The sequence below is a fragment of the Lepisma saccharinum genome, chromosome 3, assembly GCF_977018435.1.
Source record: "Lepisma saccharinum chromosome 3, izLepSacc3.1, whole genome shotgun sequence".
In the NCBI taxonomy this organism is placed as follows: Eukaryota; Metazoa; Arthropoda; class Insecta; order Zygentoma; family Lepismatidae; genus Lepisma; species Lepisma saccharinum.
In genome coordinates, this window is record NC_139231.1 from 119178623 (window position 1) to 119202040 (window position 23418).

General features: G+C 37.7%; 1 protein-coding gene across 13 annotated transcripts in view; it reads right to left on the bottom strand.

Annotated features, from left to right (window-relative positions):
* The window catches only part of ATP8A (ATPase phospholipid transporting 8A1), a 293688-nt gene extending 275078 nt beyond the window's left edge, over positions 1–18610 (bottom strand). For 10 of the 13 annotated variants that reach the window (XM_083119296.1, XM_083119290.1, XM_083119287.1 and 7 more), the window contains exon 1: positions 18496–18610. In XM_083119296.1, coding sequence (XP_082975422.1) covers positions 18496–18532 — 37 coding nt within the window. In that variant the 5' untranslated portion in view covers positions 18533–18610. Of the gene's footprint in view, positions 1–794; positions 839–18495 lie in introns of those variants that run through there. The other 3 variants (XM_083119291.1, XM_083119282.1, XM_083119293.1) reach the window with 3 other exon arrangements.
* Positions 18611–23418: the final 4808 nt, after the last annotated feature.

Below are 23418 nucleotides of genomic sequence, written 5' to 3' on the forward strand. Positions count from 1 at the left end.
ATTTAAGAATAATTACTCGACGAGAAGGATGTATATCTTGAATTTATATCGGAGTCACACTGACCAGTGCCAACTTCGATAGAACTTATGAATCAAAATTTTAAATTATTAAGATTAAATATGTATGAATCAAATTATTTATAAGCCTGCCAAATCCCCTTTAAGGATCATGCTGACCAGCTACTCCCCACACAACGCCCGTATTCTCCCAGCCCTGGACCTCGACAAGCGATTTAATCACCTAACGATTCCGGAATCTACTGCTATACTGATTATTTTGCCAGCGAGACCGCTGGTATTTATACTTGCGGGATTGCGCAATTCTATTCCCCAACAAAAGATTTGGACAAACTGAAAAGTTATTTTTAGCATCCAACAATTACCCCTTCCAAAAAGGCATATCCAGAAACACAATGCAAGTTAAACGAACGAAAAAGAACCCATTGTTGTTAAGAAAGGAAAATAATGCTGCTTCAACTTGCTTCGCGTTCTCTTTCGCTTGGCAGAAACTGCGTTACAATTTTTAACAAAGATAAAATGTACATTCAAAAGATTAAAACTCCAAAAGAATTTATACGAGGGCTATCGAAAAGTATTTTAAATATTAAAGAAATTTACCAAAATTTATCAATCGTTACAGACATACATAACCTAAAATGACAGACCGTTGCATATTCTTACTACCGAGTCCATTATTATCAATTATCGAATTCGTGGATGCTAAAGTAACATGAAACAATCATGCAAGTCTCGTACTCGTTATAAAATTACAATAAATGTCAATGTAAGCTAACCACTAACTTGCACAGCTCCTATCTCACACATGCACACAATGCATTCGTCGAACCGATCCAACAAAGGAACAGCACTGCGTCAGAATATTCAAGAGAGTTAATGAAGCTAATCAACTTGGCAAAGAACTGATAACGACGCTATAAAAAGCTCATAAAATCAAAGAGAGTAGCATGCTAGTAGCTGCTCATGCTTCAAATGCCAAATACTAAGTTGACTATTTGCTTCACTCGAACGCGTGAGGAAATGAACAGTTGTGCATTGCGAAAGCTGAGATAATAGTTGTTTCCTGTACAAAATAGAATGTGGCTAACACTGCATTCAGCGGAATGAAATAGGCTGAAGCTAAGTTGACCGTGCGCAAACGATAGTGCATGCGATATCCATTGTTAAATTGGTCTGTGTCATCCACTGACACTATCTTTAAACATGGTGACCAATTTTTCTCAAAATACAATGTGAGACCAATCCTTCACGTTATCTTACAACTGTACAAAGTGCAACTCAAAAGCTTTACATTTATGGCAGTTATCATAAAGTAACGTTTGTGATTTTTACCACCACTCCTCTCCTAAACTATGAAATACTTTAAAAGTTTTAATGCAAAATTGCGGACCAATGAAATATCTAACATGACTCCAAAAATGTATTCTAGACAGTAAAAAAAAATACAGCATGGCATAGAGCCTATAACATAGGGAAAATCAGTTTTTGATCCATCTGGAAAAACACTGTCCAATATTGTATCAATTAATCGTTACTGATGTGCCACTATGGTTTCCCCCCACATAAGGAAGTAACTGATAACCAAAGTGATACCACATTTCAAAATTATAAGCTTTGTTCAAGTATGATGCATCAATCAATGCAAATGTTTTATCTAAAAATTTATGATACTTTTCTTTTTTGTTTCTTGGATATATACTCTTCTTATTTCTGTTTAAAGTCCATTTCTAGCATGCTTCGCATAAAATAGCCTGAAAAACTCAGTGACTTGTACTAGATTAATTATTTTTAGTATATCAGCTCTGGTAAAAGTTTTCCAAAAAAATTTGGAAAAAGGTGGGTTCCATTTATCACTTTGGTTTTTCACCGAGTTCCTTACTGCTCTCATTTGCAAATTTTAATTTTCTCAAAATATCGGGAGGGTCTCTGGCCCCGTTAGCCCCCACCCCACTCGTCCCTCTGTGTATGCCAATGGCCCAAGCTACATATTTCTTGAGGCAGCTACCAAGGCATTAATTCAGGTTCTAGTGGTTAGGGATGGTATCATAGTGTTAAGAGTTTTTGTTTTAGGCCCATTTTATGCATAGACAGGCTAATCGGGACATTCAGAAAGTTCTTTTTTATTTATCAGATATATCAAAAGCTGCCATATACAGATAATGTTTGATTGATTGATTTGTTTTATTCTACTTCGCTTTTCTGACTCTTTTGGCTAATCGAGAAGATAAGAATGAAATGATATAATGAAATTAATAAAGGGACACTCAAAAAGAACACTCATGCCAGGCTGGGATTCAAACCCGGGACCCCTGGTTTCGAGCATGCTGTACTAACCACTCCACCTCTGAGGCATGCCATATACATATACAGACATTAACAAAGAAGAACGAAAATATTTTGCAGCTCCATTGATTAGTATTCTACAAGTTTATCCTATTTCCGTTACTAAATAACCCTAAATTTCCGAAATTTTCTTGTAGTACATTTTGGATGAGGCCCTTGCATGCTATCCAAGTGTCTCGCATAATATTATTTTATTATTAATATTTAATAATAATATAAGTAAAAATATGGCATAAAATAACTATATAAATTGCATATATTCATTATATAGGTTATTTCTAGTTAAAAACACAAATATTTTTAAAAATAAAGCTATATGCACAAAGGAAAATAATATAAAAAATGTAAAGATCTGAGATTTTTAAGCTAACAAAGAGGATATTCTGATGATGAAAATGAAAGTTTATTATTATTATTGATTGATTTTCGTACACACTGTCAATACAAAACTCATTCATCTCAATTCAATTCCATCTTTCATGTAAGTTTCACTATTACAGAACAAAAGTGTAGAAGTTCATTTATATTGAGCCGAATTCGAATGTGCCACGTATCTAGGAAATGCTGGGTTTCCACCACCGGTTGTGTTCGATCTGCAGACCACCACTGACTATTGCCCGGCATCAGAGTTTCCATTGCAGGAGACTGCGTTGCAGCTGGACCATGGGTATTGCATCCCACTCCTCGTTACAGGCTTTCCACAGGCAGGAGACGGTGCGGACTCGACGATGGGACAGGCGCCGCTTGAGGAGTACGAAAGCACAATAGTCCATTGGGCTGGCATCTGGACTCTTGACAGGGATGTCAGAGAAGGGAATTACAGAAATTCCAGTTTCCTGTTCCATAAGGCGATAGAATTCCAGCGATGTTTTCGCCATGTGGCTGGATGCCTTGTCTTGGTGCAGTTCAACCTGGTTCACATCTTGTACGTACAATGCTGGGATTTCATGCTGGTACATTTCAGTTAGGACATGAGTCTGGTAGTGCGCAGCATTGATTTTGACATTTCGCTCCACCTTTCGGAAACACAGTTTGCCCCTGTACGAGAAACCGGCCACAATCATGAATCCTTTTGGGAAGCTCTCTGCGCACTGGGGGAAGAACGTGCTTTGGCCCTTGGCGTCAACAGGTCTGTATGTAATGGCACGAACTTTACCACAGTCTGTGAGGTAAATCCAAGCCTCATCAAGGGTCACAACAAACTTCCACCAATCACCCGCTACATGACGTTGATACAGCCTCCTGCAGTTCCTTTTTCGCTCAGCCATATGACACGGTTTCAGGGCGTGCACACTGCTCTTGCGAACGACCTTGAGGCGTAAATCCCTGTGAATGGTGCAGTTGATTGTCGCCTGCGATGTGCAGCATTTGCTGGCCACACATTTCTACAATGTGCGACGCCGTGAACTTCCTGTCGGAAAGGGCAACAATGTACCCCTCCCAGAATCTGTTCACTTTCGGTGGCATCAGACTAAGCTTGACCACACTGCTCTACTGCGTGACCAACGGCATACTGTTGCTTGCCTCGTGGCAATCTCACGGTGATGCATTGTGCATGCGCGGTACAGTCGCACATTGAATTCGGCTCAATATAGATGAATCAATCTCTGTATTTTGCTTATTTAGTTTTAGTTCTGAAACATCCATTTTAATGTTAGTGACTGATTGATTTGTTTGTTTTATTTTACATCACTTTCCTGCCACTTTTGGCTAATCACAAAGATGAATGGTGATAAGATGGGATGAATGAAGGGACAATCACAAACACATATGAACAACACAAGTCCCACAGCGGATTATCCTGACACCAGAGCGTCGTTAGTACATCTCCATTTTAATGTTAAGAAAAATAAATCTGAGTAAATTAGTTCTTTCCAACTCTTTCAGGAAGGAAGGGGGGTTTAAGAAGTTGTCAAAGCATGAGAATAAGTGAATGAATATTATGCTGCATGAATGATACATAGTTATTGCTAAATTAATTGTGTATTGATGTGGAAGAGCTTATGGAATGAAGTGTTGAAACAGGCAAAGCCACTTTCATTACACAATGCACACTATTAAATGTAAAAGAACAGAAAAGTGCCTAATAAAATCTAAACTCTGTGGTGCAACAGCCCTGTAAGAGTGCCGAAAAAAAAAATTAGGCGAGATGAGATTTAAAAAATTAGCCAACAAAAGAACAACAGTTGACAACTTTAAGAAAAATGCTCACAGTACACAAAAAAAAACTGCATTACAAGACAACAGTGAACTGCAAGCCACTATATACAATTCAAACCTAGGTCTGCACTGAATACACTACATTGCCCTTTGTTATGAGGTGTAGACCCAAAATTTGATTGCATCAACTAGCAGTTTCAGAAGAACATTAAGCTGAACACTACTGATGGAAAGATGAAAAATATACTTTCCACCACTTCCTCGGCTGCAAGTTAGATTTGGAATATCCAATATTTTATAGCACAAAGTGGAAAATAGGTATAAATTGAGGAAGGGGAATGTATCATGTTACCATTTATGTGTGCATATTCTTATCATCAAAATTTGGGTCTCTGACACATAGAAGTGGTAATCACTGTTATACTGAACGCAACTCCAACTGGCAGCTGACCTTGAAGGTTATTCCTGGCCCTTTCTGTACCCCAATCATTTTCGGAGGTGTGGTCGGATGGGTGTCAACAAACTCAGTTGCGAAGTAAAAGCTGAAGGGATCACATCGCTCTCCCGAAGCAACGTTGCCAAGCGTACCTCTGTTTTTGCCAGTTGTCTTTATATGACTGTGTGTCCGCCTGCATTCCGACCTGTGGGTGATCCTTCTGGAAACTGCATCATTCAGGACCGCGTGACCATCAACACCCACCGATGTCTGGTGCTGACAATACCATTGTCTGAGGAGACTCTTTCTTGCCTTACGGTACGTTTGGCAACATGTGGTGTACCCAATGCTCATTTGTTTCATCCCGCGAACAACGTTAGGTACCTTGTGACTCGAAAATACCCGATCTCAGGCGAAGAAAAATTCAACTGATCACTGATTCCCTGTTTCCAAGCCGCCAGTTGGAGTTGCGTTCAGTATAGAGACAGTGAAATTATTTTCAATTCACAAAAGTTCTAAAAACAGGAAATATGACGAGGAATAGGTGTGACACTCATAAAAACAGTGAAATACAAGGTGTACAACTTTGCTTCTGCCGTTTTCCGACAGGTGGCAACAACAGGAAGTAGCGGTCGAAAGAAGCAGATCGCAGACTTCACGCAGTTAGCTTGGACCTCTGTCAAGATAACCCCATTCAAACATTAGTCGAGTGGTGTGTGCATCGTGAAGTTGTTCGCAATTGAAAATGTCAGTGTACGAGCCAAATTCTCACCATTTGCGGGAGGTTCTACTTTTTTGTTTCAATATGAAGAAAACTACGGCTGAAGCTCATCGAATGCTCTCCACTACGTATGATGAGGATGCTATAAGTGAGAGAACCTGTCGTGAGTGGTTTCAACGGTTCAAGAACGGTGACTTTAACGTCGAAGACCGGCATAGTGGTGGAAGACAGAAAGTTTTCGAAGATGCAGAATTGGAGACATTGCTGAGTGAAGACTCGCGTCAAACTCAAGAAGAATTGGCACGATCATTGGGAGTGACACAGCAAGCCATTTCAAAACGTCTGAAAGCCATGGGTATGATTCAGCATGACAACGCACGACCCCACGTTGCCAAAGTGGTGAAAACTTACTTGGAAACGAAAACGTACTTGGAAACATTAAGATGGGACGTCCTACCCCCCCCCCCACCTTATTCTCCAGACATCGCTCCCTCTGATTATCACCTGTTTAGATCAATGGCTCATGAACTGGCTGACCAACACTTCCGATCTTATGAAGAAGTCAAAAAGTGGATCGATTCGTGGATCGCCTCCAAAGATGAACATTTTTTTAGACGCGGCATTCGTTCGCTGCCCGAAAGATGGGAGAAAGTAGTGGCCAGCGATGGACAATACTTTGAATAATGCCTGGGTAAGCAATGTTTTTCATTCCAGTGTCATATTTTTGGGGAAAAACGGCGGAAGCAAAGTAGTACACCTTGTAATACAATTTTTAACCTGTGAAATACTCACGAAAATATTGCATTTTGATGATTTGAGAATTTTCAGAACAAGTCATGAAATTTAGCTAGTTTTTAAAGGTTATTCCCGGAAATGAATCACAAAAATTATATACATGATCAATACAGGGTAAAAGCAATCACCCTGAAAATTGTATTTTGATTCTTTCTTAAAACTGAATTTTAATTGTCATGGTCAAGACAAATTGAAAGCACATGCATACGGTTAAGTTGCAGAAATGCTGCAAAGAGTTCCATTGTAAATGGAGTCAAATCGTATTGAAGCAGCGGTGTATACTCTGGGTCACCTAGGTAATTGGAGATGACCTCGCTATAATTTTTTTTAAAGTTTTTTTTTTTTTTAATATATCTTTGCAATATTCTTTGGAACCAATCTTTGATTCATACATTTCTTTGCTTCCAGCGTGCGAATGTTTTCAATCGTTCGTCGCTGAATGTCCGAGAAGTTTTCTCCAGCTGGTGAAATCTTCTTGACTGGGTGAGATTCCACAGACTACCTTTAAATGCTTTAAATGCCTTGACGGGAGAGAAGGGAAAGGGGAAGGTAACACTGCTTCTCAGGCATGGTGATTCCATGGCCAGAATAACCTCCTTATGTTGAGAGTCCATCGGTCGCACTCTCCACCCTGGGCTGGCACCCTCCTCTGCCATTCTTCTCCGATGGTCTTTGTATCGTAGGAGCTGTGTTTTTTACGACAGGGAAATTTCTCAGGAACGGGAATTCTGGTTTCACAAATTACGTACTGAAAAGGGAAGTAGGGAAAATACAAACAAAAATCGGGAATGCACGGATAACTGGGTAATGGGGTAACTTTACTTATATACTTTTCTTCTACTAGATATAAATAATTGTAGCAACATAGAATTAGTTTGATTTCTAATTGGGTATGCACATTTAAGGCTGCTTTAAGATATCATGGCTTAGAAGCAACGTCAAAAATGTATTACACTTGAGGAATATGTGATGTACTTAGGTGAAATTTAGAAATTTCGTATTTCCATGTTGCATAATTTAATGGTTAAATCTTATTAATTTAGAAGATTCACAGTCTTCATTCACTGAGAGTACGGCATCTGGAGAGGAGATGGTACCACATCACTTTTTTTGTTAGTTCCGGGCAGCAGTAGTTGCAACAAACAAAGCAGTGATGCGGTACCATCTCCGCTCCAGATGCCATACCCTTAGTGAATGAAGACAGTGGATCTTCGAAATTAATAGGGTTTAACCATTAAATTGTGCAATGCAGAAATATGAAATTTCACGTAAGTAATTTTAAACCGTGTTTACCACATCCATCATAAATATGTGATGTGATCTGAATCGTATCAATTATTTGGAACTGTATAGTTTCTTTTATCAAATATTTATTTTATAAATCTGTAATGCACATTTTTAAAGTTATAATATTTTTATGGTGGACCTAATAACATATTTGTTATTTGATTAACTTTGGTACTTATGATATGTGTGACTGATGAAAGCAAATTATTTTATTGTTGATATTGCAAATATGCATTCTTTTTGGTTCGAAATTATAACGATTTTAATCCATAAGAGCTAAATATCAGTGAAAACCATTAAAAACTTAAGCCCTATGTACATATAAAATCATTCTTTACAAATGTCAAGTTAAAGAAAAATACGATCCCCGGCCGGTTCAAATCCGGGAACTTTTCTAACGGTGGAAGCGGCCCCGGCGCCCACCCAGCGTCGAATAACATGGGTACCTGGGAGAAACCGTGGGGTATAAAGGTGGTCAGGGGCGTGATGCTGATCACATCACCCCCACTCACTACAGGGATCAAGAAAGTGTGGGGCGTTACCCCCACACCCCCTATATGCCTTCATGGTGCGGTGCTATGCACAGGGGAGCACTTTACCTTTTTTCACCTTTTTATAACAAAGTTACAAGGGCATAATTGTGTCTTCATTGATTTGCTTTATTTTACTTCGCTTTTTGTGCCACTTTTGGCTTATTTGCGAAGATGGAGATGAGTGATGATATGATGAAATTGATGAATAAGCACTCAAAATCATCCACGCTCAGGTTGGGATTCGAAGCATGATGTGCTAACCACTCCGCCACGGGAGCTGGTAATTGTTATCTTGAAGATAGAAATTTAAACTAAGCTAAGCGTCAGGTCAACCTTGCAGCAGGTTTTAGCATATGTAGATCCAAACGTGCGCGCAAGAATATAGTTCCACTGAGACGGGTTCTATTCCGACACAACTGCATACTTGCAAGAAAACAGTTATTTAATTTGTAATATACAGACAAAATAATACATTGATTAGCAGGTATGGACTTAATTGGTTGCAATCACTGTGCAGACGAACTTAGAACCGCAGATTCGCCAACTCGAATCTGTATTGCGTTGAAGAGACATTGAAACTTTAGAGCGAGTCGAGCGAGACTGAATGCGTTGCAGAGCGCGTGAAATCGCTGATACCAGTGTTGCACATCCCACTATTTTAACCCTATGTTTATTGTAGAGCGGCGAGAATGGCTGAATCTCCTGTTCAGCGCGCGGTTTTACCCGAATGTTATTTTGGGCTTCATCCGAAAGGAAATGTTCTTCAAAGTCAAGCAAGTTGTTTTAAATGCATAATCCTCCTTGCGGCAACAAGATCAAAGTAAAACAGGGCGTGAGGTGATTTGCCGTCAATGTGCACACGAATTGTATCACGGGTGTTGAATGATTTGCGGTTTGAGTTTAGCAAGAGGAAACGATTGTTTGTTGTTTGACGACAAAAGAATCTCCGCGGTATTAAAATATATCGCAGTGAGAAGAAACATGTTTATTATTTGGACGAGACGTCCTTCAACTCGGTGAGTGGGGGAAGGGGGAATAAACCATGGAAGGATACCACCATGCAAAACCACCGCCAGGGCTGAAGAAACCGACGATGAGGGGAAGGGGGAGGCTTATTGTTTCACCCACTGGCGGCAATGAAAGCTTTGTTGAAGGCGCATATTTACTTTTCAGCGCAAAGAAAGGGAAGGGTGATTATCAGCAACAAATAGACAGACCAAGATTTGAATCCTGGTTTAGTGAAGTGATTCATAAATTGAAACCAGAGTAATAGCGACAGACAATGCACCTGATTGTATATATCACCAATAACAAATCATGCTTTTTTGGTGGTACAACTTGAAGTGCGTGTGTCTTACAGTAACGGATGTATTGCGAACGAAGCAACCAAGTTTTTCATAAATCTATTTCTTTCTAAACCAAAAACAATAATTTGTCATTAAATTCAAGAGGGGCCTATCGTTGTTTACTTTTATCTTTGTTTATTTTTATTTTTGCGTGCTCGAAATATACACACATGCTCTCATGTTTAGAAGTTGTTTCGCTCTTATATTAATGACACATTTATTAAATAATATATGCGCAGAAAGTACTTTTAAAATGTTATGTTTCAGGAGACAAAGAGAAGCAAAAATACAATCCACTTGACATGCATGCGGGTTTTGATGTGTTGTGCGGTTGGCAATACTGTAGATTTTCTCAGTGTCTCCGATGTAAGCAGCTCGGCGGTTGAGGAAAGACTGGCACGGAAGATTCTGAGCTCAGTTCTCGCGCGGATTGATACATAAAACCTGCTGCAAGGTTAACCTGACGCTTGGCTTAGGTATGGCCATTTTTGAAAAAAAAAATTGTACTTCCATTTTTCGCTTTCAAAATTTTTTTCATACTTACATTTTTCGATTTTTCAAAAAAAAGTGGCCATCCCTTTTCAAAGCTCATGTATAAATTGCTTATTGAATCACAAAAATCTAATATTGCCTTTGTATGCAATTTGGATAGTCTACGTAACACAGCTTTGTAAAAAGAGAGGCTTGTGAATCGCATTCTGCTTGGCATGCTGAGGTAATAAGTAGAGCCTCTGTATTTGTGAAGCTGAAAAACCGCTCATATATAATAATTTTTTTTACGAATATTGATCTTTTTATAGATATAAGGAAGTTATTTTTAATCACAAGCATTCAGAACTTATTCTTTTAAATATTAATGTAATAAAATGAAGAAATCTACTTTTCTAATGGTGTTCATTTCAGTCATAGACATAGGAAAGCAAAAACTTGTTACAACAAGTAGCACACGTTATTGTTTATTAAATAACATTATTACGTATTATAAAAGGCTTTCATTTCTATATTACAAATTGTTAAGGTTGCTACAAAAAGTCTAAAGTCAAAATATTATTGAACTGACATCACAAGTCAGTTTGAATAAAGCGGTATCTGATCATATCTTGATAATATTGTTGCATGTAAAGCATGGTAACTATACAACAATTCCTTGAACAACCCTCAAACAAATCGCATGTAGCACCACCGAAAAAAATAATTTGGATGAAATATCACGCTTGTATGATACTAAACATACAAGTGAATCATATATGCTGTAAATAATTTAGAAATTTGTTTTAATTTGTAAATCAGATTTTTTTAAACATCAAATTTCAATATCTCGAAACCTGCAATTTGTCACTTACACCCGAGCCCTTCACGTCATTTCATGAAATGACACTTAATTGGAAGAAAATTGAAATTCTTGGTCTTACAATAAGTCCCATAAATTTTCGTCCTGCCTGGAACTCAATCTGCGCATTCAGCAAGACCCTTCTGAGAGTGGCTCAGCTGGTCTCATAACATACTGTGTGATTCATGCAGAAAAGTATAATTTCAGGGGCATGTTCGGCCGTAATGGACATATGGAGGCTGGCTTCCACCTTCCAAAGAGTGTCGATCATATACAAGCACGTGACGAAGCAGTGGAAGCACAGAGATTTTGAATCAACATTTTCATGGAAGATTCAGAGGGTCGGGTGCTAATACGTCGCGAAAATGGGTTGCTTGCAGCTATAAACTGGCATCCTAATGTTGGAATTATTAAAATTCAAACTGAAAATATTAGGGTTGATGCAAAAATAATGGCCGATTTTGAACGACTACTTTGAAATGCTATAACATGGTTCAAAGTTACTGAGAAACAAGTCTATTTATTCCGGTAGCATAAAAGTCCGGGCTTCTGGAGTCGACGCACTCTCATAATGAATTTTCATCAGCATCCTGGTTGTTGAAGCATTTCTCTTGTAGGAAGTTGTCGAGATGGTTGAAGAAGTGGTAGTCGGTTGGCAAGAGGTCCGGTGAGTATTGTGGGTGAGGCAGTTTTCATAGTCCAATTCGTTCTGCTTCTGCAGGGTAGGTTGTGTGACGTGTAGTCGAATGTTGTCGTGCTGAAGGATCGGGCCTTTTCTGTTGACCAATGGTGGAGATTTAATCGATTTCTTGACAATACTTCTCTGCTGTGATGGTTTTGCCAGGATTGAGGTAGTTGTAGTGGATGGTGCCGGCAGCAGACCACCACCCAACAGTCACCATGACTTTCTTTTGATGCAATTTCAGCTTTGTTGAGGGTTTAGGAGCTTCGTCGTGGTCCAACCATTGTGCTGGATGTTGTCAATTCTCTTATAGAATACACTCTTCGTCACAACGTATTTGAGAAATTGGACGTTATTATTGAGAAAAAGGAGCACACAGCACACTTCTAAACGGTGATGTTTTTTCTTATTATCATTCAATTCGTGCCTCACGACCTCTTGCCTGCCACTTATTGCATTTTTTCACCCTCCTAATTTGCTTCAAATGGCGAACAATGGTCGATTGATTAACATCGAGTTCCTCTGCAACCTCTCCTCTTGTTTTAAGTGGGTCAGCTTCGATTTTCACCTTCATTTGTTTGTTGTGAACTTCCGATGGACACCCACAACCCTCATCATCTCCGAGGTGCATATGGCTAGTACAAAATTTTTCTAACCACCTGCGCACTGTACTATGATAAATGCTTCCCTCACACCACCCTTTAGTGAAATTTCGAATTGCTTCCATGGATCTACAACTAAGTTTGAACTCATGAAGCAAAACAATGTGCATTTTTTGCTTTGACAGTGTCATTGTAAATAGCATTGAATCGAGGTAAATCAAGCATTAGGAAAATTATTTGAAGGCCAATAGATTAAGCAATAAATAAGCTTTAAAATGATACATAACATGCAATATATTAAGGAAAAATTATTTGCAAAACACAAAGTGAAACAATTCAGACATTATTTTTGTATCAACCTGAAAAAACATGTAAGTTTGGTGCTTTCGGCTTTTGTGAGAAACTGATTTTCGCGATGTAAGCAGCTGGATGTGTCCCGTACCATTCCCGATTAAAGAGCAAAAGTATTTTTTACTTTGAGGAAGGAGGAAAACAATAATTGCCATACTCCATGATGGTATGGAGGCATTTCTTTAATGATTAGTAACATAACAGAAAAAGTGCAACTTTTAAAAAGGGGTGAAGTACACATGGAAACGTATTGAGAAAATTCTTGTTTCTGAAACTTTCTTATCGATGTGTTACACAGAAAGTTGTCCTTGTTCTTTTTTAGCATCTCTTCATTATATATATTTTTAAAAAAAGTCTCATGCAAAAGAAGAATTACACGAATGAAAGAGTTAAAAAGAAATAATTGATCGAAAGATTTAGTTTATTTTACTTGGCTTTTCTGCCATTCTTGAGGAATGACAAGATGACATCACTCACAAAAAACACCTATGGCCAGGTGGGGATTCGAACTGGGGCCACTGTTGTCGTAGCGCACTGTGTTAACCAATCTGCCGCAGAGGTCAGCATTAAAAATAAATAAATAGGGACAATCATGTAACATCCATATTTTTAATGCGAGTAACATTTAACAAGACGGTTATTGAAGTAACAATTATTTTTTACAATAAGTTTCAATAAAAATGTAACAGTATTTCTAAAATATCGAGAATTACCCCTTACACATAACCTTTACAGAAAATTGCTGGTGTAAATTAATTAAAACGAAAATTAAAATAGTGTCCGAGGTCCAGGCCTGCCGGAGGGGCTTTTTCTTTGGGTGATGCTTGCATCCAGTCCCCGCAGCTGTTTTCTGACTTTCGAGACAAGGTTGTATAAAGTCTACTTTATTCTAAGATATGTTAATCAAGACTAGACAAAAGTGAAATCCAAACTACTGCCAATTTGCCTCCAAGGGGAATCGAACCTTCTACGCATCTATTACAAGGTGAGAGCGTAAATCACTACATTACCTTTTCATTTCAATGCTTGTCCCAACTTTTTTCGAACAGCAGTCAATGAGATTCAGGCAATATGGTATCTTGTATTTCCTAAAGGGCTATATATTTTTCATATTTTAACACATAAAAAAATTGCAGTCCACACACCTGTGCCTACCTTTACAGTGACACCACACTTCACCACTGGTCGCAACGGACAATATTTATCCCCTATTTTCCAAGGTGACAACACTAAAGGACATACCAATTAAAAAAGCACTGCATGCCTATGTTGAATGAAGAGTGTTACTGCAAAAAATGAAAATGTTAGTGTGCATGAGGCTTTGGATGCTTTACAGACTGACATTAGTATGTTTGTTGATGGTGCTTTGAGAGCAATATTGATGACTATCAAATCCTGATTGTGAAAGATTTCTCTCCTAGTTTTCACGTGTGTTAACAAATTGATTCAATATTCTTAGTATGACAAATTTTGAACTTCTTCTTTATAAGCTTTTGAGATAGAACATTACAATCTCAGATCTGAATTCTCATTGATGAGTGTATAGTATGTTGTGTTTTTGCACATACATATTTGGTTCTGCTGTATTTTTATGAAAATACATCAATATTTCATATCTATCCAGCAAATAAACACACTTTCTTTATTTCCAGTACTCACAAATTGCAGCCTTGTATTCATGATTTTTGGCCTGTATTTGAGAATTTTAGGCCTTGCTACTCAATAAATGATTCTAGCTTAATCATTAATTTAATTCTGTCTGCTTCAAAGTAAAAATTGTTAAATTACTTCTCTTCCACACTACATACAGCAGGTAGAGCAGGGAATGAGTGGCAGAATTCTCACTGTTGCCACATTAGTGTTGCAGCACATCCTCACAACTGGACTTGCTACAAGGTTTGTGATGATGCAAGTACACATTTTTCAGTCGGTTTTTTAAACATATGTAATACAAATATAGGGCTACCAGATGTCCTCTTTTTCCAGGTATGTCCTACATTGTGAACATCCCATAATTTGCATTACAAAATACATCTGTCATTTGGAGAAACAGAAGATCACATGGGAATTATGGTAACAGCTCGTTATATCGGAGACACATTAAAATCGGATATTTTGTGTTTCTCATGGTTCGTACTTACGAATTGTGTATTGCGGAACATAGTTCGTGCCATTATGCTTTTTACAAACACAACAAACACAATTTTTCACATAGAGAGTAGTTTTTGTTATTCCTTTTTCGCTTCCCTAACACACAATATGGCGGGTACACATTGGCTACCGTTGTCAGTATGCAGTGTTTCCAACCTTATTCACCGAAAAATACCTACTATCGTGTTCGTCATGTGTGCAAATTGCACATTATGCATGGGTAGCTACAGATAGCCCCACGAACCATTTCCAATAAGGTTAGGTTTGGTTAGGCAAGCATAGTGAAAAAAAAGGGGGTTGGAAATACTGACAGGGGGTTACGTCATCAAACGTATGGAGCATCTGGTTCACGTAGGAAAGCAATGGCAATTGTGCATCGGTGAGATATTTCTCTTGCAAAATACATGATTTCCCGGTCAAATAGATTCCATGATAAAAGAAAATACCTCGACGAACGTTAGAAACCTTAGAGAAACTCATTTCCGTAAGTAGTTTCTTGTGTAAAAATTAAGAAATGTGTCTCCAATATAACGAACTGTTACCGGAATTATTTCTTCACTAAAGGAATTTACTGTCCTACAGCCTGTCAACATTTATTAAGTTCATGGGTTATTTTGCTGAGCAGTAGAAGTTAAAACAACACTTACCACAGCTAACAATTTTGAACTGTTCTTTTCACTGATACCAAACTTTTTAATTGATCAGTTTTATATTTGGACCCAAAATTGAAATTTAGAAGGGGATAAGAATGCTCCTACAAGAAGAATGTTTGGTATTGGTTACATTGTAAGTTTCTGAATTTAGAACTCAGGGATTCATTAAAAATCCTTCAAATTTGAACCAAAACAAAAAATTATCAATTTTGTCTTCTTTGGTAACATACTTTCTAGTAATATACATAATTTGCTGTAAATAGTTGTGTCCTACACACCTGACATCAATATTTGGTGAAGACACCAGAGAGAGCAATGGTCTCTTTTCCTATGGAAGGAGGGTTAATGTTTGGCTTAGAGCCTAGACAACACTACACGGTAAACATTAACACAAAATTCCATATAAGTGGTACAGTCCTAAGCTTCACATCTTTCTTCAGTAGCTAATAATCTTGGCAATTGATCGACAACACACAATGTTGTTACCTGTAATTAAATTATATTGTTTTATGTGCAATCTAGTGATGGTTGTCAGGTTATAGACTTTCAAGTCTTGCTTCCTAAATGATAGTTCTCTTTGTATATTATATATTTCCCGGTTCAAATCCGGGAACTTTTCTAATGTCGGAAGCGGCCCACCCAGGGTCGAATAACATGGGTACCTGGGGGAAACCCTGGGGGGGGGGTAAAGGCAGTCAGGGACGTGATGCTGATCACATCACCCCCACTCACGACCGGATCAAGAAAGTGTGGGGTGTTACCCTAACACCCCCTATACGCCTTCATGGTGTGTGCTAAGCACAGTGGAGCACATTATCTTTTTTTACCTTTGTATATTATTCTGCAATGAGCAGTGGCGAAGCTAAGGCGTAAATACTGGGTAGGCTGAAAAATCTGCTTATATTATTTTATACAGCAGGTCCATACGTTGATTCTTGTTGGTCGCAAAAGTATCAATTACTCTTTCCTTGAAGCCTTGATCAATAGAAAGTTCTTTAACTGGTTTTTTCAATGGCTATTGTACTGAGAGAACTTAATCTTTAATATTTTATTGAATTGCGGAGATAATTTTTTACTCTCTTGAGGGTGCTCATACTTCTTTCGGAGGAAGCTGTTGTAACAGAGAATGTCAAGACCAACTTGATAAGTTGTGTTACTTCTTTGTAGATTGTTTGAAGATCATTGTTAACTATGAATTTTAGAAGGTCTGCAGGAGGTAAATGCTTTTCTTCATCAGCATAGATATTCTTTAAATCATTTTCTAATCGTTCTTTGTTGAAAAATGGATATGTGGGCAGATGGTTATTTAATTTCATCACAGGAAAATGTAGTTTATATCCTCCAAAGCTATTTTGGTCTAGCAATTCAATAAATTTTATCTTTTCAAGATCTCCAAACTTATTTCCATTTGTACAGTCAGTTTGTCCCAAGATTTCGTAGGTTAAGCATCTGAGAGCCAATAAGTCTTGATCACTTACATTTATTTCACTGCAAATCCTCTTAGAGTTTTCAACACATAATTTCACAGTATTATATTTTTATAACATAAATACACTATGTGACACACACACAAACACAATCGTGCATGCACTTGAAGTAAATTAACATTCAACAATGCAGCGTGTGAAGGACGCACTTTGCACAAGATGACTAGAAGCACAACCGGTTGGTTCTGAGGCTAGCCACTTTCACCCAGCGAATCAGCAGTCCCCTCCCCGTACACTCCCCTTCCACCTACGCAGAGCTCACGCTATAGCTGCCTTTTAACTCGAGGCTTTTCGTCAAAAGCCTCACAGTTCGGACCGAACGCGCTCTCCTCTTTCTGGCCTGACTGACGAGATGTCTGGAAGGATCGGCAGAACCAAACGTTCGGATTACATAGTTTAATTCGTTTTAAAGAACTTTGATTGTTACAGGGTACAAGAACATTTTAATTTCAACATTTTTTGGGTAGGCTAAGCCTCAAAAGCCTCATAGGAGCTTCGCCACTGGCAATGAGTATGTACGGGATTCATTAATAACTTATGGGGCTACCAAAATTTCATTACAAAAGAAAAATTAAAAGATTTCATGTAGGCTATCCTACTGAAAATTATTGTTAATAAATGCACATTTCCTTAGTCTGAACACTAAATACTGCCTTAGAAGCACTAAATGATTACATAAAACAATCATCTAAAGATAAGGGAGGAGTCACAAACCAGACCCAATTATTTATGCAATGCTGACCATAATTTATATTTCATTACAAAATTCTTCAAGCATAAAAAAATATGTGCTCGTGAACAGATAGAGCAATATTAATTAATCAGAAATATTATGATTTTAAAAATAAGAAATATTTATATGAAGAATTTGAGAACTGAAATATGCAGAAATAATATGTTTCTGAATTAACAGACAAGCAGAAAACTAATGACAAATTATTGATTTTTTCCCCCGATGGACTTGCATTCAATGTTTGTTAAACAAAATGTTACTTTCTAAAACACAATACGAAGTTTCCACATTTCTAGTTAGTTGTATATTATCTCATTTCGATATGTATTAAATGATCTTAAACGCATGACAACCGTTCAGAAAGTTTGCAAATTGGTGTTTGTTTTCATCTAACTATAAAATTTCTAGACCACTTCATGTTACATTGCATTAAAGTTTGCTTTTTCAGCCAATTGATTCAATTGAAATAAGCCTGCATTAAAAAAAAAATAACAGTTCTTATGCATGTACACAACGCAATAACCTGCTATACGAAATTAATCATACGATATCATACCGGTTCAAGAATACAAGTAAAAGAATATCAATGAACTGTGTACTTAAATTTGTGAGCATACTTGGAATTATTTGTCAACAACTATGTCGTAATTAACACGTTCAAACACCTTTAATCTGTTGCTAGTGGTTTCAAGTAGCATAGAAGCATGAGCATATCCGTAAATCGTTATACGGTATTGTGGTCAAACCAAAACATCAATACCTTCACCATCAGGACGCATTTAAATCACCACCAACCTAACAAACTTGAACAAAAACGTCAATACAACTTAGAGAAACATTTGTCAGTAAATATTTATGTATACTTACCATCATGTATAGTCTGCAGATTGAAATGGTGTGTCATTCTTGATTATCATGTCAAATAAACACAATAAATCTACTTTCTCGGGTTAGAAGCGGAGCACCGTTCTCATTTATCAAAGCATTTTCCTCCCATGATTCTGCTCTCGAAAGACAGTAGGCTAACGATGAGCGTGATATGAAAATTGGGAAACAGAATGTAAACAAACACTTTAAACTCTTTATCAGTAAATAATTGTGATTAGTTATCGGCAATAAAAACAAATCTTTCAATTACTTGGATTGAATATTGTATTCAGAATGTTATCTTTTATAGAGATTCGATTTATATAATAATTATCGCAAATTATCAAAAAGTATATCGTAGACATTGATTGATTCCACACTGAAAGTATATAGTATAGTTATATACCGTCGTGCTTGTTAAGAAGGAATGTGTTTATGAACAGATAAACAGGAATTGAATAATATACTCCCGAATTTGGATGGAATTCGCAATATGACTTTGCATTTCATCTTGTCAATTTACTGTAAACAAACCAGTAGCCAGGGGCGGCGCCAACCTTGAATCTGTTAGTTCCACCGCAGGGGTACAGAACAGAAACCTTGGGTAAATTTCACCCCCACACGCGCTCGTAAGTTTCAGTTTTGTATTTCAACGTGTTCTTTTTTTAAAAATCCTTTTTATTAATTGTGTACGACAATAAAAAAAAACATTTAAAAAATAATAAAATTAATTTAATCAGTAGAGGTATTGCTGTTTAAACGCTTTACAACAATTAATTATAATTTTAACTTAAGAAGTAATTTTGCTTGTGAGCAGTGACAAATTAAGGTGCAGTATCAGGCCCATTCCTGAAATAGGTCCATATGAAGACAGACGAGAATTTTCCGAAAGCTGAACAGTTTTCTTTGCGATATTAACCTGAAAATAAATGTTAGAATGAAATTTGGAGCCCCAATTTCGGACGCCTAGACACAGCGTTACTTATTATACAGCATCAAGCCCAATTTCGTATTAATCCGGCCCTGCTTGTGGGTAAAAATTACCCAACGTGCGTCCTTGCGTAGAGCGCTTATCTAATCGCGTTTGCACACGCTGACACGCACTGATAACATGTAACCGCCGTCTTCTACCTCGATATCGTCTGGACCAGAAACCAAGGGGGGTTAATGGCACAGCTGCACACGTGGTCCTACATGACACATTTTCCGGGAGTACCATCTTAGGGTTGGTATGAGGCCGGAGTTCCCCGCGACAAGTCGACAGTCCGAATAAATTTAATGGATGAGCGTATTATTAGTTTTACATGCTTTAAAAATTATAATTCAAATTTACGAAGCAATTTTGCTTGAGTAAACTTTACCCAGCATGCGTCCTTACATCCTAGCTGAGATCAAACGTTCGACCAGGTAAAAATTTATTTTATTACTTTTTTCCCCTCAATTTTTGGCAATCACCCAGTGGCTCACCCAAAATGGAAAGTCCAAGCCTGGCGCCGCCAGGAGCTGTAGTTAGCGACGGTGCCTGAAAAAGCAGTGGGGAGTTAGGATTTGCTTGCTTGAATTGTTTTGTTCACTTAATGCACAGATAGGCTAATTGGGACTGAACCTATAGGATAAGGTGGGATCTGAACCACTCTGCAATGTGCCTCCACCGGGTATCAAATCTGGGACCTCTTTTAAAAGGCGACGACGTTACCAGTAGCCCATCGGAGAAGCCCCATGGGAGATAGAGAAGGGGAAAATGTTTCCTGAGGGCAGTTAATTTAGTATACCCCATTTATTTAGAGAAAACATTATTTTTTTACCTATTTATTATTTTTTGCTGGAGCAGACTGGTTGATAGGATGTCCACCTTCCCTGCCCCCCTTAAACAGTAGTACAGGACACTGTATTTCTTCAAACATACAAGGGATATTCTAAAACTAGAAGTATATAGGAGAGTCAAATGAGAAACCTTTTCTTTTTTCATTTAGTACATTTCTGCATTTCACCTTACACCGATTTTAGCATTTTGCTGATCTACATATATTTTCCAAGTCTGAGTTCATGTCTTTATACCTCAAGAATAATCATCTTTGGGATTCACATGGCTCTCACTTATGAGCCATTATGAAGGTCTTTACACCCACCTGCCTCTAAAGTGACACCATTGTTGAAAAACCTAATGGTGTGGTATGCAGCATATTGAGAAATTTTATTTGCCAAAGAATTTCTATAGGTTTTAGTCTTCTAGAGCAGTGGTTCTCAAAAAAAAAATTCTCATTGTACCCTTTAGTCATAAATAAATGTCTAATGTACACCCAATGGCAAAAGAAACAGTAGGCGAATGGTCCACCATCATTTTCATTCGATCTGAATTACACAATGTGATGACAATGAATTGAAATAAACACGTCAATAAGCAGAGAACTATGCCTGCTTCGAATCAACACAGTTTCATTCCTTAAAACAGCACAGGATGTAAAATGAAAAGTAATGAAAATAGTGGTAGACAATTTGCCTACCATTATCTTTGTCGTTGACTGTAGTCCCACCATAGGTTTTCTCCGAATAATGGGTTTTGGGGAATTTTTTGGCCGCCTGATTGGTGGGGTGTTTTTGATATGTTGGATGCGTGTATCTGCAACAGAGCAAAATGGCATTCGGGCTGCATGTGGAAAGATGGTAAACAAACAATCCTACGTTTATTATTTTATTTTGTCCCCCTACATTTACAATATTTATGTTCAGTCACAATAGTAAAAATGTGAAACACATGAATGCTAAGAAGTACATAAAAAAAATTAATATTCATATATTTCTTTCCAGAGTTGTTGGAAGAAAAGAACAAAAATAAATTTGTAAACAAACTGTCAACCACAATTTTGGAGTTTTTATTGTAAATCCTGAGTGTTTCTAGTTAGAAGGATGTGCTTGCACAGCTTCTTGATGTCTGGTTCTGCACTTGAAACTCACAATCGAAGATTCGGCTCCAAATTTAGTATATTATGGATTTCGAACGAGTATTTTATTTCAAAACATATGAAACAAAGATAAGTGTGTCAGTGACAAAATCAGCCTTATTTTCCTTTCGAGTGTTAACATTATGAAGTCTGCAGCAAAAATGTCGTCGTGTAGGTATTCTCATCTCTCTTCAGAGCTGATCGCGTACCCCTTTCAAGTCCTTCATGTACTCCTGGGAATACACGTACCACAGTTTGAGAACCACTGTTCTAGAGGACAAGAACCCACTGCTCTTCACTGGTGCAAATGAATGGAGGAGGCATCTTTAAAATGACAAAATGGCGTTTTGGAGTTCACTTCATCAGTAAGGTGTCATTTTCTAATTAACAGTTGATTTCTCATGTACGTTTTAGCTGTTTGTAGTCTGTCTTTTAATTTTTAAAAAACTTTTTAAGGTTTCCATTCGACTCCCTTGTACATACACCTTCATATATTCAGAGTATCCCGATTCCAGCCATGGAGGGGGAGGGGGTTTGAATAGGTCTGTCAACCCCTCCTGGAAATTGGCATAGTTCATTTCAAGTTACAAAAAATCATAAAGCTTGTTTATATTGTTAATAATGACATAGAATTCACTTAAGTTATTAGTTGAATAGAATAACCAAGTAAAAAAATGCATTAAATAAAAAAAATAAAGTGTTATATACACGGACCAGATGTTTTCAGATTTTACCGTTAGCCATTATACTCTGTTCTAACCAGCTTGAGACCTCAATTTTTCAGAGGGTTCATTCTGTTAGTCACATGACTTGTGAAGTAGTAACTGTCACTATGAAAGATTACTTGTTTCTTGTTGTTTCAAATGTGTTTGTGTTTGTGTGCGTATGCACGTGATGTGAATATGGAACATAATTTGGGAGAGGAGTGGGGGTCGTTGCAAATGCAAGAAAGGACACCATCACATGTAGCATGCATCTTTGAAAAATCAAGAGCCACTACCGATTGGGTAGAATGCTTGCTTTGGCATATGGTTGCAGATTGATAAAACACATCGATTACTGAAGAAGTGCTTACTTGAAGGGTCAGGTAAGTTTATCAAACTCCAAAAACCATGTGTTTTGATTAATTGAAGTGCCAAAAGTATGAAACAAAAGAAAGCACATTGTCAAGTCCAGTACAGCATCCACATGGCAAGAAATTACACCACTACTTTGCTTACGACAGAAAATTTACTTATCTGTAGCCAAGTGTGTTGGATGGTCAACTTCCTCACTTACTCATAATTGGGAAAAGAGACACGCGGTAGTATATAAATACGGAGAAACTAGTACTCACTTTTATCTGCGAAGCTGTTTTTTATTATTCGATTAATTTCAGTGGCCACTGCCACCATCCTCGTTGGAACTTGCTGTAATAAAAAACAGCTTCGCAGATAAAAGTGAGTACTAGTTTCTCCGTATTTATTCCTCTCTTAGTTCCTATGAGCCTAGACAGTTCGTTTAGTTGATGTTTGAATCCCTAGCCTTGGGTATTAGTCCTGTCTATGTGGTGGCAGTCATAGGCAACTAGGTTGAGTTTGGAACTTAGGTATCTTGTTGAGACTCCACATCCGGTCAGTGCATGGTCCATTACATTGGCAGTTCTATCAGATTTATTGCAGATAATAAGGATAAACTTAAGTTTGAAGAAAATAAAGCAGCAAATCCAAAACCTTGCCCTAGAATCAATCTTGAATTTCTTGCTTAACACTTATCTGAGGAAAAATATACTGGCCTAGCAACCAAATCAAGAATGTGACCAAGCATCTTGACCACATGCTAATTAAAAAAAAAAAAAAACAAGTAAATACACCATTATGCATTTCCCCCTTGAGCTAAATGACACTGATAATGGACAAGTCCACCACATTTGGCTTCTACTACTGGCAGGCCTGTGACCAGGCAGGAAGGGGGGGGGGGGGGCTCAAGCCCCTGGCACTGC